The sequence below is a fragment of the Rattus norvegicus genome, chromosome 20, assembly GCF_021556685.1.
Source record: "Rattus norvegicus strain SHRSP/BbbUtx chromosome 20, alternate assembly SHRSP_T2T, whole genome shotgun sequence".
NCBI lineage: Eukaryota > Metazoa > Chordata > Mammalia > Rodentia > Muridae > Rattus > Rattus norvegicus.
The window spans coordinates 13,032,501-13,046,719 of record NC_141553.1 but is presented as its reverse complement, the minus strand read 5'-3'; the positions used below and the strand labels follow the sequence as shown (position 1 = coordinate 13,046,719).

At 48.9% G+C, this 14,219-nt stretch overlaps 1 protein-coding gene across 45 annotated transcripts in view; it reads right to left on the bottom strand.

Moving 5' to 3' along the window:
* Nucleotides 1-5,854: 5,854 nt before the first annotated feature.
* Nucleotides 5,855-14,219, bottom strand: part of Pcnt (pericentrin) — an 84,857-nt gene continuing 76,492 nt past the window's right edge. For 32 of the 45 annotated variants that reach the window (XM_087597445.1, XM_087597463.1, XM_087597450.1 and 29 more), the window contains 7 exons: nt 13,294-13,467; nt 11,399-11,518; nt 10,584-10,816; nt 9,585-9,664; nt 8,698-8,833; nt 7,520-7,647; nt 5,855-6,342 (listed from right to left, as the gene is read on the bottom strand). In XM_087597445.1, the coding sequence (XP_087453571.1) occupies nt 6,302-6,342; nt 7,520-7,647; nt 8,698-8,833; nt 9,585-9,664; nt 10,584-10,816; nt 11,399-11,518; nt 13,294-13,467 (912 nt within the window). In that variant the 3' untranslated portion in view covers nt 5,855-6,301. 45 annotated transcript variants of the gene reach the window in all.

Sequence of the window (14,219 nt, the reverse complement as noted above, 5' to 3'; positions counted from 1 at the left end):
GGGAGCGCGCCGGGGATGCGCGCGCGTGCGCGGCTGAGGGGCGGGGCAACGTTTGCGCGGGTACGCCGGGCCGGCCCCGCCCAGCAACTTTAAAGGCTCGCTCCCATTGGCCAATGAGCCACGTCGGAGAAACCTGGAGCTTTCCTCGCCTTGGGGGCGCGAGAGGAGCGGCGGGCGGGGGAGCTGGACAGAGGCGCCTCGGGATACGTGCGACCACCTCTGTGAGCTGGCTTCAATGTCGCCCAGGTGACCCGCCTCCCGGATCCCCAGCTTCTTCTTCCTCAGGCCTGCTGGCACGCTTAACTCTCCTGTCGGCGTTCTTGCTCTGGTGTCAGCAAACTCTGGCATTTTTCGCCGGCCTTAAAGTGTGTTTGCTTATTGCTTTACCCATGACCCTGGAAGCACTCTGACATTGACCAAGAAGGAGCTCTGGCAGTTTCTCAGTCCTTGAGATGACCTTGGGCGTGGAAGCATAGCTATGACATGTTGGGAACCGTAGTAGAATTTTTGAAGGAGCTATTCCCAGAGCGGGGGCATATATATATACATATATATTTCATATATGTATAAACATACATATACACACATATATACATATACGCGAGCGCGCACGCACACACACACACATTTTTTTACTTCTAGTACTCTTTAGCCCCCCCTCTTGCCACTGTCTATTACCATATCATCCATCCCTCTCTACATACATTAAAAATCCCAGGTAGGCAACAAAAAGACCATTTTGGAGGCTTTTAGTGAGCCTAATATTACATCCACAAGAAACAGCATAGGAAGGTGTCCCCAGCTGATTTTAAAACATCCGAGCCGACTAATCTGGTTCTACAGCCAGGGTGCGTGGTATGCAAACGGAGGACTATTTATTTCCGCAGGTCGCAAGCTCATGTAGGAAGCAGTCACAAGCTTTGCGTGAAAACTGGTCAACAGTTTTCACCTTCCTCCAATCACTGGTTTCCTCTAAAGGAGGTGTTCCTTGTCGCCTTGAATGGAGAATAGCTGTCGAAAGGTCACTGGTTGTGAAAAGGCAACTGGGCTTCGGGCCTTTCGAGGCGGGTGGTTTGCAGACTGTCTGGGGTGGGTGTGGCCGGGCCAAGGCTTCCTGGATCAGGTATCCTGGATTCAGTTACAGTAGTTATCCCACTGCTGGAGTATTTTCACACTGATTGTAAAGTATGCAAAACAGCCAGACTTGAAGGCATTCCAGCAGGCAGGTTGCTGGGGGGAAGGGGCAGCTTTTAGCTGACAGTCCCTCTCACTCTAGACTGCCAGGAATAAGGGAATGGTCTAACTTGTCCTTCGAAGAGCTGAATTTTTACCTATTGACATCGGGACAAAAGAACAAGTGTTTACAATAAAGACTTATAAGCTCAACACAAAACGTTCTAAGCAGCATTTAACAACACTTTAGAGCATTCAAAACAGTTTTTAAGGCTTATTTTATGTGTGAGTTTTGTTCATCTCGTGCAAGAATATCTGTTCACCACATGCATGCAGTACCAAAGGAGACCAGAGAGGGCGCCAGATGCCCTTCAACTCTAAGACTACCCTTAGCCACCGCATGCGTGCTGGAACCGGAGGTTTCTTCAAAGGCAACAAGTACTCTTGACTGGTGAACTGTCTCTCCAGTCCAGTCTTTTTGTAAGTATTTAGCCACTGCTTTAGGGCTCTAGGGAGAGTTGGATCCTTCTGTTTATCTCTACAGCTCAACCGGCTGAACAGAGGTAAAGGCAGACTCAGTCATCAGTATAGACCCGGCGAGGTGACCCAGTGAAACGAAATACACAGTGGGTAAAATGGAGCCTTTTAATACGAAACAGTTGGCAGCTTGTGGCAAACAACAGGCAATCAAGTGACAAACCCTATGAAACGCATGCAAAAAAAAAAAAAAAGAAAAAAAAAAGTCAGTATGCAGCAAGCACCAGGAAGATCCTGGGTGACTCCAAACACAGTAAAATGCTCAAATGCTACAATTCTCTGTAGCCATTTGGTCTTCTCCGTGGGCACCACAATTCCCTAGTGATGGCCCAGAGGCTTATTTATTTACTTATTTTTAAAGATTTATTTATTTATTCTATATAAGTACCCTGTAGCTGTCTTCAGACACACCAGAAGAGGGCATCAGATCTCATTACAGATGGTTGTGAGCCACCATGTGGTTGCTGGGATTTGAACTCAGGACCTCTGCAAGAGCAGTCAGTGCTCTTAACCACTGAGCCATTTCTCCAGTCCCGGAGGCTTATTTATGAATTAATGCTAGGCCTTAGACTAGGCTTGTTCCCCAACTGGCTCACAACTCAATCATCCCGAGGATATTAGTCTTAATCTGCCACACAGCTAGCTAACCTCTCCTTGGTTTCATACATATCCGACGTCCTCCAAGTCTGCCGTGCATCTCCCGCCTCTCCCAGAGTTCTAATCTCTCTCGCACGGAACTCCCACTTCCTGCCTTTCGCTAATGGGTTCTCAGCTTTTTATGACCAGTGGTGCTTCTACACGGTATGCAAGAGATTATCCCTGCGATTCTCGAACGCTAAGTTTGGAGCCTTGTTTGAGGGGGGAACACTGGGCCTGTGAGACATGGCTTGGAGATGCCCGTGTATCTGTTTTCAAAGATTTTGACCCCTTAAACGGTCTGGATACCTTTCTCCTGCCCACAGACTAGTGTCCTGACGAAACCTAGCATGCAGCCTCCTCCTCCACTTGGCAGAAACTAGAAGCAACCGTGAGTGAGCCTGTGAGGGCATTTTCAGGAAACTCTCCAGAGCGGGCTCCACTTCACAGTGGTGCCTCAGGCATGAAGGAGATGAATCAGATCGGCTATGCCTGCCTGCCTTCAGGCTTGCGATTGCATGTAGCTTTTGTCGCTGCAGTTCCTCTCATCCTTCGCCGACATCAGAACCTAGGTCCTTCTTCCAATATGGACTAGAGACCGGCGACTGGTCAGGAATCCTCCGAGCCTTTAGCACCGGGTCAGGAATACCGGAGCGTTGTGGACTGAGCAGCCATTGGCTCTTGATCTCCCTGGCGGATAGCCACTATTTGGCCGCCTGAGTGATTGTATTGTAAAGGCGATGCTAGTAAATCCCTTTCCAGTGTGCATTCTACTGGGTCTGTCTCTCTAGATAAACCTCACTAATACCCCACCTGCTGGATACTAGACATAGAATTATGGTTGCTCCTGAGCATAGCTCAGGGAAACTAATGAGATTAAGAAGTGGGTAGGGCCCTGAAGTCCCCACCTCTCCCTCCAAAAAGCTGTGAGGTGTTCATGTGCTAGCACAATGCTAACAAAGAACTGGAAACTTGGAACTGGCTCAACAGTTTACCACACCAGGATTCTGGGGGCTCAAAGTCTAAGGTGAGGTGTCAGGCGGGATGATCTGATCTGGAGCTGTCTCCTGGCCTCTAGCGACTGCTGCTAATCCTTGATGTGTCTTGCCTTCCGGATACCACCCTCCGCCCCCAATCCCTGCCCTCAAGTTCATAGGATGTTCTTATGTGTAGACACCATTCATGCCTAATGTGAGAACACTCTTAATTAGCTCATGTTAACTTGATCATCTGTAAAAACCCAATTTCGACTAAGGTCATAGTCACATGTACTCAAGGTGAGGACTTTGATAGCCCTTTGGTTGGGGTGAGGGGACAGTTCAGCCCATAAATCAGAATGCACAGCCAACCTGTGTATACCGGCGGGAGCTGTGGGGGCTGCCTGAGTCAGGATGACTGCAGTGCTCAATGAAGCAAGCTAGAATGTAAAACTGGGTATCAGCAGGGTTCATGGTCCTATGAGGAATCTCTCAAGAGACTCAATACCCTGGCGGTGAATGCCTTCACATTCACCTGTAGGATTAATCAGTCATGTGGGTCACAAGGAGAAGAGACTGGAGGCTGAAGAGAGGGAGACAGAACCCCTGCAAGACTCGCTGTACCCTATACCCTAATTGTTTTTAGGGTCTAGTGGTAGGGTGTGTTCTAGGACATCCCAGGAATAACAAACTTACCATACCTTGCCCTCCTTAACCATCGGAAGCAGCAGGAGACACGGCCTGACACTGCTGGTTGTCTGGCCTGACAAACTTCTTCCTGGAAACCTTAGGTGTAGCCAACATCCTCGCATGCCGCAGACAAGAATCTTAGGACAGTTGGGTAAGAGATCAAACATGGAGGTGTGAGCTTGCTCTTTATGGCTGGGATACCAAAGGGGAGACAGCAAAAATTACATCTGTGTTGAAGAGTAACTGCTGAGAGCCAAACATTAGGAAGCACAGGGAAAGACGAAAATTACTGAAGGGAAGGAAGATGGAGCTGTAGTCAGTCATGCCCCTCAAGTCAAACCTTTGATACAGAGAGGAAAAATCCACACCGTGCGCGTGAAACCACGACAGGGAACAGACTACATTTGAACTGTGTGAGTCGGGGGAATCTTTAAAGCAGGAAGCGAGAGACCACTGCACAGTCTGGTTTGTAAGACGGGGTTAGTCTGAATGACGGAAGAAAGGAGAAGTTGAGTGACATAACTACTTACACCTCCGTCGACAGATGGTGTTGTACTATGGGAAGAGAAATCCTGAGGCTCAGCCCAAACAGCCCATTAGGGACACTTGCTTATCATCTGAGGTCTCCATGGATATCAGAGACCGGAAGACAGTAGAGAGGACGGGTATTATGTAGGGAACCGAGAACAGGGAGATGTGCTGTCTTAAGCCAGCTCACTAGGCCTGAGAGGACTGGGCTCACAGGAAAGGAGGAAGTTAATCCAGTAGGTACCCCTGGACTGGTAGGGCACCCCAGGGTAGAGCATGGCCTAGATGAGATAGGAGAGGCCCTGGTGGATCCCGGTGACTGAGACCAGCATATAAACCAATCCATACAGTGCTAAAGCAACCGGCAGATGAGGAAGAAAGCAGACAAAGGGGGCTTATCCAGTCACTCAAAGACAAATATGACAAGATTTATTTATTTACTGGTTTTGAGATAGGGTTTATGTAGTCCTGGAACTCACTGTGTAGCCCAGGCAGACCTGAGCGCTGGGATTAAAGGCATGTGCCACCATGGCCCCTGGCAAGCTGGAATTCCTACTGTAGGACAGTACTGGGAGGCCCCTCCTCCTATGTTTGCTGACTTTGTAGTGTTGCAAGATACCATGCAGTCTGCTGAGGTAGAATTGTTGACAACAGGCCTACAGCTGTCGGGCTACTGACATGATGTATGCATGTTGTGTGCATGTGTGTGTGAGTATGCGTGCATGTGTGTGTGGGTATGCATGTTCCTGCGTGCATGTGTGTATGTGTGCATGTTGCATGTGCATGTGTGCACGTGTATGTGTATGCATGCCTCTGGCAGCTGATCTGCCTCATCAGGACTTGTCTTTTACCACGGAGGACTGGTTCTGAGTCCAAAGACAGTTTCATAGTTCTTCAAACCCAAATTTAGTGGCTCATCTCTGAGTTACTTTACTTTGTCTCAGCTCGTCTGACTACAGAGCAAACAAATACTTATATTAAATTACATCTGAAGACCTGAAATGCCTCATTTCTAGCCTGGGCTCTGACTGATACAACTCCACATAATTGATTTAAAGCACTGCCGGGACAAACTTTAATTGAGCATGGTAAACTTACGCCCCTCTTAGAATTAGGAAGATGTTTTAAACAATATGCCCACTAACTATATTGTTGTTTCAAAAGCACTCTGCCATGTTTCCTGACTCCACACACGTGTGGATGTCTGTGTGACACGCCTGACCATACATTCATTGAGGGGTGAAGAGTTCTGAACCAGATTCACTGCATGGTATAAATATGAAGGGGTCATAGAATGGTTGTAGCCATGAGAAGCAAGTGTGACATCATTTTATTTGTTTTGCCAACAAAAAAGAATAAACTGAACGGATTTAAAAAACAAAAAACACAAAGAGCGTCCATCCATCCATCATTTCATCAGAGAACAGTCTTTAAAATGTATTCCTTGCTATGTGTTCATTCCACTGACCTGCCCACCCTGACATGCTAAGAAAATAAGCATCTTCCGCCACAGAGGACGCAGGTGGCTCCGTCATCAGACACAGGACCCAGCATGGACACTGCTTACTGGGTGGGAAGGAGCACAGCGGGCTCTCCCCGCCATTCAGCAGGGTGTGGAGGTAGGAGCTCTCGGGGGCTCCTAGAGGCTGGCGTCACTACTCTCGAAGTGTGTCCCAGGCCATATCATGAGCTTTCCTTAGGAAAAAAACCATCTTTCCTCAAATAGAAATGTCAAAGGTTAATAGCCAGAAGAACTTTATTCATTGTTTAATCTTCTGGGGGCAGGCTTTCTGAGGAGCATCTAAAATTAAAATACAATAGAAATTTGTTATAAAACTTTCCAAAACAATTTTTTTTTCTTCTTTTTTCTTTTTTTTTGGAGCTGGGGACCGAACCCAGGGCCTTGCGCCAAAACAATTTTTATAACTTCAAAATACCATCACTGAATTAAGCTTTGGTAAGGGTGTGAGTTATCATGAAACTTTTCTAATAAAATAGGAGGTGAGGTTTAAGAAACTATTACATACGCTATATACAGGTCAAAGCGTAATTGGGAATGATTTGAATGTGAACTTTCCTTCACAAGAGCGTTTTAACTCTCAGCCTTCAGATGGTAACCCTGTTTCAGGAGGCTGTGCACCATTTAGGATAGGAAGCCTCGCCGAAGGAAGTGATTTACTGGAAGCAGGATGTGAGGTGTTTTCTTTTAACAGCCTGGCCTCACTTCCTGTCCCTCCTCTGCTTCCTAATCTGCACACATTCAAGCAGCCACACACATCACATCAGCTTCCACCAGAAACTACGCCCGGCAGCCGGCAAACCCCGACACCCTGACACAACAAGCCGGGAACCAAAACAAATCGTTCTTTAGTTGCCTCTTGTCAGATGCTTGTGATCAATTTTCTAACAGAAAACTGGTGCTAGAGAGCAGGGCCCTTGTTAGGATAACCTCGCCGCGTGGTTTGTAAGGCCTTTGGCTAAAGTCTTTGCCTGATGAATTTGGAAACGCGTGGAGCTACAGGCTAGAGAGGCTTCCCAGATTCTTGCTCACAGTGAAGAGAAAAGTGATTGCCTTCACCTTCCCGATCAGCGTCAGAGGGTGGAAAGACCCCACCAGTGACTGACCCAGACTTATCCACCACACACTGCTAAGGGCACTGTTCACACAGCTGTACATTCACTCAGCCTAACCATTGCTAAGCTCATGTTAGAGGGTCTGTTGTTTCTTTTTGAGATGCCATATTACTGTGCAGCCCTAGCTAGCCCAGCACTCACTCTGTCTGTACCTGGCTAGCCTGGTATTCACTGTGTATACCAGTCTGGTTTCAAACTGCTTGCAACCCTCCTGCCAGTGCCCATCTAGTGCTGGGATTACTCAGGAGTACTGTCGTCTCAATTCATTAGAAGTCTCTGCTATGTCGTTAGGTCTCTAAGGAGCAGTAATGGTGTTTGTGACAAGTACTGCCAGATGTTTTTACCTGGTGGCAGTCCCGCAAGTCTTTGCTGGGTCATTTCTAAAAGATGAATGTATTCTGTCAAGGACTGCTCGGGATCTTGAGAAGCAGTCAGGGATCTTTCGAGCCTTGAACTTGTTGACGAAGTTGATCTGTAAACAAAGAACCATATCAGGAAGGAAGGCAGACATTAACAGGTGATGCTGTCATCAAGGGTGCACAGAAGAGGAGCTGGGGTCAGCTGACCAATATGAACAGGTCTCCACCAGGGCTCTTCTCTTCATGCCTGTTCTTTACCTCAAAGAAAAAGTGTTTTTTCTTTATCTAGAATCCAGAGGCTCAGGAATGCTAGATAAGCACTGTATCAACTGAACGATACACTACCCCCATATAGTATACTCCATGGGTGTGGTGGCACACTCCTTTAACTTCAGGATTTGGGAGACAGAGGTAAGAACGAGATCGGACCTCTGTGAGTTCAAGGCTAGCATGGTCTACACAGCAAGTTCCAGGTCAGCTAGGGCTACATAATGAGACTGTCTCAAAACAAAATAAATGCCCCAAATCAACGTCTATACCACACTCTGCGAGCAGTCAGAGTGGCTGGCCACAGTTGCAACAATCATGTACTGTTTCGTTCACCAACTTTTGAGGTTATACTTGTTACCCCAACTGGATGCCTCAGTACCCTTCCCCTGTGACTGAGATGGCCCACCTATCGGCTACGTTTCCCAGGGCAAAACCCACCCTTGTCTAATTCCCATCGTGACCACCCTTCCTGGCAGGCTCCGAGTCCCCAGGGAACACCATGTTCCTTTTTCTTTCAATGAGCTAAGCTCCCAAACCTCTTCAGGGCGGGGCACGCCTCACTTACTGAGCCCAGGTGAGCTTGTTGGTTTTTCTCTCTGTAGCCCTGGCTATCCCAAAGCCCACTCCATAGTGCAGACTGGCCTCAAACTCAGAGGCCAGTCTGAATGCTGGGCTTAAACGAATAACCACTACCACTTGGCAACACAGACGTATTAGCCCTTCCTGAACAACATCAAGATCCTAGGCTCTTACGGTCTCTCCTGTGTCCCCTACCTCGATCTGAGTCAGTCAAAGACACAATTTTCAAACTGCATGTCTCTGGGTAGCCATACAGGCTTCGGAAGCTTGCAGGCGTGATTTCTAGGTGAAATGGCTGGGGCAGCCGAACTGACCTTCCCTTCCCCAGCGAGGTGGCTGAACACTTGGGGCTGTGCCGAGAGTCCTTGGTGTGCCCTGAGGAAACGTCTCGAGTTGGCAGAGATGCTCTAGTTCCTGACGGAGAATTTTGTCTCTGGGAGGTTCGATGTCCTTCCCAAGAATGAGCAAACACCAAATCATTAGGAAAAGAAATTCACACTTTAGTAGAAGGGTCCCTCTGCAAAAATTTAAGCTTATACAAACAATTTTAAGATCCTGTAAGGTGATTTCAAAACATACCAAGTTGTGATAGTTTGAAGTTTTGATGACCTACATTCTGCTCGAATGACTCTGGCCCCGATTGCCAGCAGGACACGGGCAGCCCATGACTAGGAACCTTTAGGAGATCTTTAGGGACCAATGCCTGTTGGCCTGAACTATCAGGATATTGGGCAGCCAGTGGTGGCTCAGTAGCCTAGGCCTTCCATGTCCTCTAAGTAGGAAGGACATTTATATCTGCCACCCCTAGACACTAGGCAAAGACCCAGCAAAGAATCGTGCTTGTGTCACTGGCCCCTCTGGAGTCCCTGAAGCCACTGTTAACGCTTCACGTGAAGAGGAAGAGAGCTCCACGGACAAGGTGCCACTGAGCTAAACATGAGCATGAATGCTCACACAGGAGTGCAGCAGCATAAAGGAGAGCGCTAGTCGGCTCTGGAGAGCGACAAGGACCAGTGGTCAATGCTCCAGAATCAGTGCTCAGCTCCCTGACAGGCATTGGTCCACCAGCGCTGTTCCCAATGCTGTAGGGTGGCTACCGACTGGGATTCCCAGTTTTCTTTCTGTGCGTTACTACATTCCCATGCCACAGCGCTCAAGAAAATGCCGCAAGCAGCAGGAAGGACAATGACTGGAGACCTACCGTGGCGGGTGCTTCTGCTGTGGTGTATCAGCGCTCCCTTCCGATCCACTTCCTGCCATTTCTTAACCAGAAATCGTAACCTGTACAGAAAGGGGACAAAACACATTTAACCCAAAGCAAACAGGAAGCAAGGAGGCAGCAACAATCCTGCTGTGACCAGACACCAGAAGGTGCCCTTCGGGTCACAGCTGTGTGGGGCCACTGGCAAGCTGCCTACTAGCTCTGGACACGGAGCTGGAGCTGGTGGTACCTTCATGCTGCCTAGGAACCTTCCGCCTTCTAAAGAAGCCCCCTTTGGCCATGCCCTTGTAAATCAGCTCGATCTGCCCCTGTCCACCACGGCTCACCCACAGCCCATCACACTCCAAAATTCCAGCCTGACCGTTATCACCGGAAATTGGGAAAAACTCATTCCTTCTTTCTGATTGCTTCTGACTAACCCAGAGGGACCCCATCAGCAGGACTATACTAACCGTGTCGGGAAGATGGCAGACAGGGTGACAATACACGGGTGCTTGACACTCCTTTTAGCATGGTTTCCTGACAAGTGGCATGACTCTTTGTGATGTGACCAACCAAAGATTATTCCAAAAAGGACTACCAGGCTCTGGAGACTTTTTCAGGCATTCTGGTACTGGGTCCCCTGTATAATATAGTTCAGGCTACCCTACAACTTTTGACCCTTCCTTCTTAGCCTTCTGAGTGCTGGATCATGAGGCTGTGCCACCATACCACAGACATGAATCTGTTTATTTGTATGCATATTTTGCCTGCACATATGTATGCACAGCACATGAATGCCTGACACCAGGAAGGTCAGAATGAGTGACATCCCCTGGAACTAGTGATAAATGGCTGTGAATGACCATGTGGGTTTGGTAGCCATCCCTCCAGCCACTGATACTGAAGGACAAAGCACTGTAGTTTTAAGGACTAAAGCCACCACTGATGCAAGCATGTGCTGTCCACTGTTAACTGGCTTGGGGGCGGGACATTTACCTCAGAACTGCGATGACCACCCGAACAGCAGTGCGGAACCTGGTGAAGGGGCGTGATGCGGTGACTTTCTTATCGGCTTTGGAAGGGAAGACCCCCAAATGGGCGATCATGGAGAGGGTCTCCTGCTCAGAGTCCTGGAACCCACCAATCAGCAGCAAGAGGTACTTCTTCTGATAGATCAGAGCTTTCCTAAAGCTCTCTGCCCTCAGATAGTGCAGGTACAGCTTCTCCATCTAAGAGGAAGACAGAGAGAAACAGAGGAAGCACATATAATGCTGTTCAACGTCATTCATTACAAAATAAGGAAACTGAACTGAGTTGCTCCTCACAAATTATCAGTCATCCGTGCACACTGACGCGCCACAGTGGCACATGACAGAAAAACCTCTCCACAGCACTCGCAAGCGAGCCCACGAAGACTCGGGATTTGGGCTCTGAGGGGAAAAACTGAAACCACGGAGCCTGGGTCCGAACCCTGAGAAGCACTTTTCCCTCAGAGGCAAGGGTAAGAAAGACTGTCTTCGCCTATAGAAACGGCCTCCTGATGATTTGTCCACTACCAGAGCAAACACGGCAACTGCACACAACCAAACCAAGTCTTGAGGGCCAGTTTATGCCGGCTTCCTTTCTCATTCACAGTGAAATGACCACTGGGGCAGTGGGTCTTCTGTAAAGAAGTGTGTCTGAACTACGTGTCGACAGACACACCAAGCAAACAAGAACCTTGTGGTAGTTGAGGAGGCCTTGCTCCTGCAGTGAACTAGCCCTGGCCTGGGACGTGGCTGGCACTCTGGCGCCCTTCCTGCATGTCTTACTTTGATATTGCAGGTATTTGTGTCCCCGCCTGTAGTCTGCGGGTGCCACTCTGGGTCTGAGTGCGGTAGGGAGCTCTGCAGGTCCATCCCATCTTGCTTCAATGGAGTCTTGCTTTGCCTCTGTTAGAAATAAAAACACAGCGGCGACTCGATGGAGCCTTTGCTCTTCCATGGGGGAGGGTTACAGGTGTATACATCTGCAGGTGCAGGTCGGAGGGAAGCCTTAGGCCAGGCGTGCTATTCCTCAGGATTGGGGCTCTAACGGGGGCCTTGGATTTACCTTTAGGCTAGGCTAGTTGACTAGTTAGCCCCAGAGGTCCACTAGTCTCCAGCACAGGGATAATAGGTACATATATATGCCACTACAGTTTGACTGTCCTCGTCTGTTGGATGATTTCGAGACCACCAAACTCAACAGGTTAAGGTTCTGGGGTAGTGATACAGGTCAGGGCTCTCCACGAAACTCCCTTGTCTGGGGAACCTAATACACAATAGTCTAACTTCTAATGTAGAAAACGGTAATGGATTAAACTGTAAGGAGAGCTGAGCGATGCCTTGGCAGTTAAGAACACTGCTAGGCTGCGAAGGATATCCAGCGTCCATTTGGGGCTCACACCCATCCATAACTCCAGTTGCAGGAGATCTAATGACCTCTTCTGGCCTCCATGGTCACCAAGCACACATGTGGTTCGCAGACGTATATGCAGGCAAAACACCCAAACACATCAACATAATAAATACACTAAATAAACGTGGTATCCGCTTCCATCTACTTCAAGACAGAGATGCTGGACCATCCCCATAGACAGTTAACTGCAAACAATTACACCTACTTCTTAGTAGCCCAGACAATGAAGAGAGTGGTTTAATTAGCAGCCCCTGAGACATCTCCAGGGCCGGAGGAAAGAACGCTTAGTGACAAACGGCTAGCAGAGAGCCAAGGTCAACCATGACCAAGAGCCAGAGATGGCCAAGGGGAGAGGGTACAGTGTCTAACTGCCTCTCACTGGTTAGGCAGCACGTGAACAGAACAGGATCACCTCCTTCCTCAGGCACAGAGCACGTGGGCCTCCCACTGGCTTGGTCCATGGCAGTCCAGATTCTCCAGTTTCAGCTGTCGCTCGGTATAAGACTTTTCTAGACTAAAAGTTGAAAGGCCTTGTCCACTCTAGGGAAGCCCTCCCACTCTCAGGAGTTCCTTTCAGTTTCCTGTTTCAGCTTGCTGTCACTGGGTACATGACTCGGCTGCTAAAGGGCCTGCCATACAAACACAAGGACCCGAGTTTGGATTCTCGGCAGCGAGTGGGGATCTGTAATTTCCACTGAGGAGGTAGAGACAGGAGAGTTTCTGGGGCCTGTGGGCTTTCAAAAGATAAGGTGGAGAACAAGTGAGGAAGACACCCAATGTGGACTTCCGCCCTGGACCTGAACTTGGCATGCAGGCACACAGACTGAACACTGGGTATGATGGCACACGGCTGTACTGCCAGCATTTGGAATGTGGAGATAGGAGCATCAGAAGTGCAAGGCCAGCTAACAGCTATATGGGGAGTTGGAAGCCAGCCTGAGCTACCTAGGATTCTGCCCCAACCCATAACTCCCCAACAAAATACAAGCAAACCAAACAAAACAAAGCTGGGTGACTGAGTTGGGAGGAGTAACTAGCTAGGAGCTTGAGACCAGCCTGGGCAGCATAGCAAGACCCCGGAACTACTAGTCAGGCGATACACAAGCAGGGATGGAGCCCCAGGGCCGACCAGGAGAAGTGGTGTCCAGGCCCAGATCTAGGAAGAAGCCCGGTTGTTCCCTGACCAGCAGAATGGACAAATCTGACAGACCCTACGGTAAAGAGAAAGCGGGCAGGCGCTGTGCCAGGAAGAGGCAGAGATGCGTACATTAAGAATGCAGCCCTTCTGCGTGTGATGCTTCAGGGTCTTCTCGAGCCGGGAGACGGTCTTGCACAGCTCAGCTTTCTCTCGGGTGGCCATGCCCACGGCTTTTGTGAGGGCATCGTTGTCGCTCAGCAGTTCATTCATGAGCTGGACCTGTAGTTCTGCAGCCATTTTTTTCTTGAAGAGGAGTAAACAGAGTCAGAAGAATTATTATTACTGATTGCTTCGGGGACTAAGTTTCAGAAGTTTTGGTATCTCATACCAGGCTTGTGGGGCTGGGCAAAACAAATGCGACAGGAAACAATAGGCCAGTAAATCACCATTTTTTCCCATCTTTTATAAAATAGTCCAGCTTTGTGTGCAGGTCTGTTGCAAGTGTAATCCTGATTTGAGTGTTTCGAGAGTCCCGTAATGAGGTGGTAAATTAAACAGGGAAGGTTGCTGTTCATCCTATGTGGACCCATGTAATGGACCTGTGCACTTACAATTGGAACCTCTGTGGAGGAATTTTAGAACTTGGACACAGAGGAGCGGGGTGGGACACCCCACATCTCCCTGTGGCACTCGCTGAAGAGGATCACAGTGGGTGGCATGGCTTCTCTATTATCTGACAGCATGCTATAATCGGATCTACCACAGGACATTGGTGACATGTGGTGACAGCAACAATGTCAGTATCTAGGACATATAGGAAACTCAAAGGCTGCTACCCGCAGGGAGCCTAGAGCTGCGACTTCATTCCGGCTCTCGGCAGAAGCAGACCAGAAGCAGGCTGCTGTGGGCAGGTGCCCCACCTCCCAGAACCCACTGCCCTCTGCTCAGTCTCTAGCTCTTGGGATGAGTCCAGGCCAGGAACAGCGAGCATCATGTGTAAATGGCTACACAGTCTGTGCAGTGGTGCAGCCGAGACCCCAAGGTTTCGGAATCAG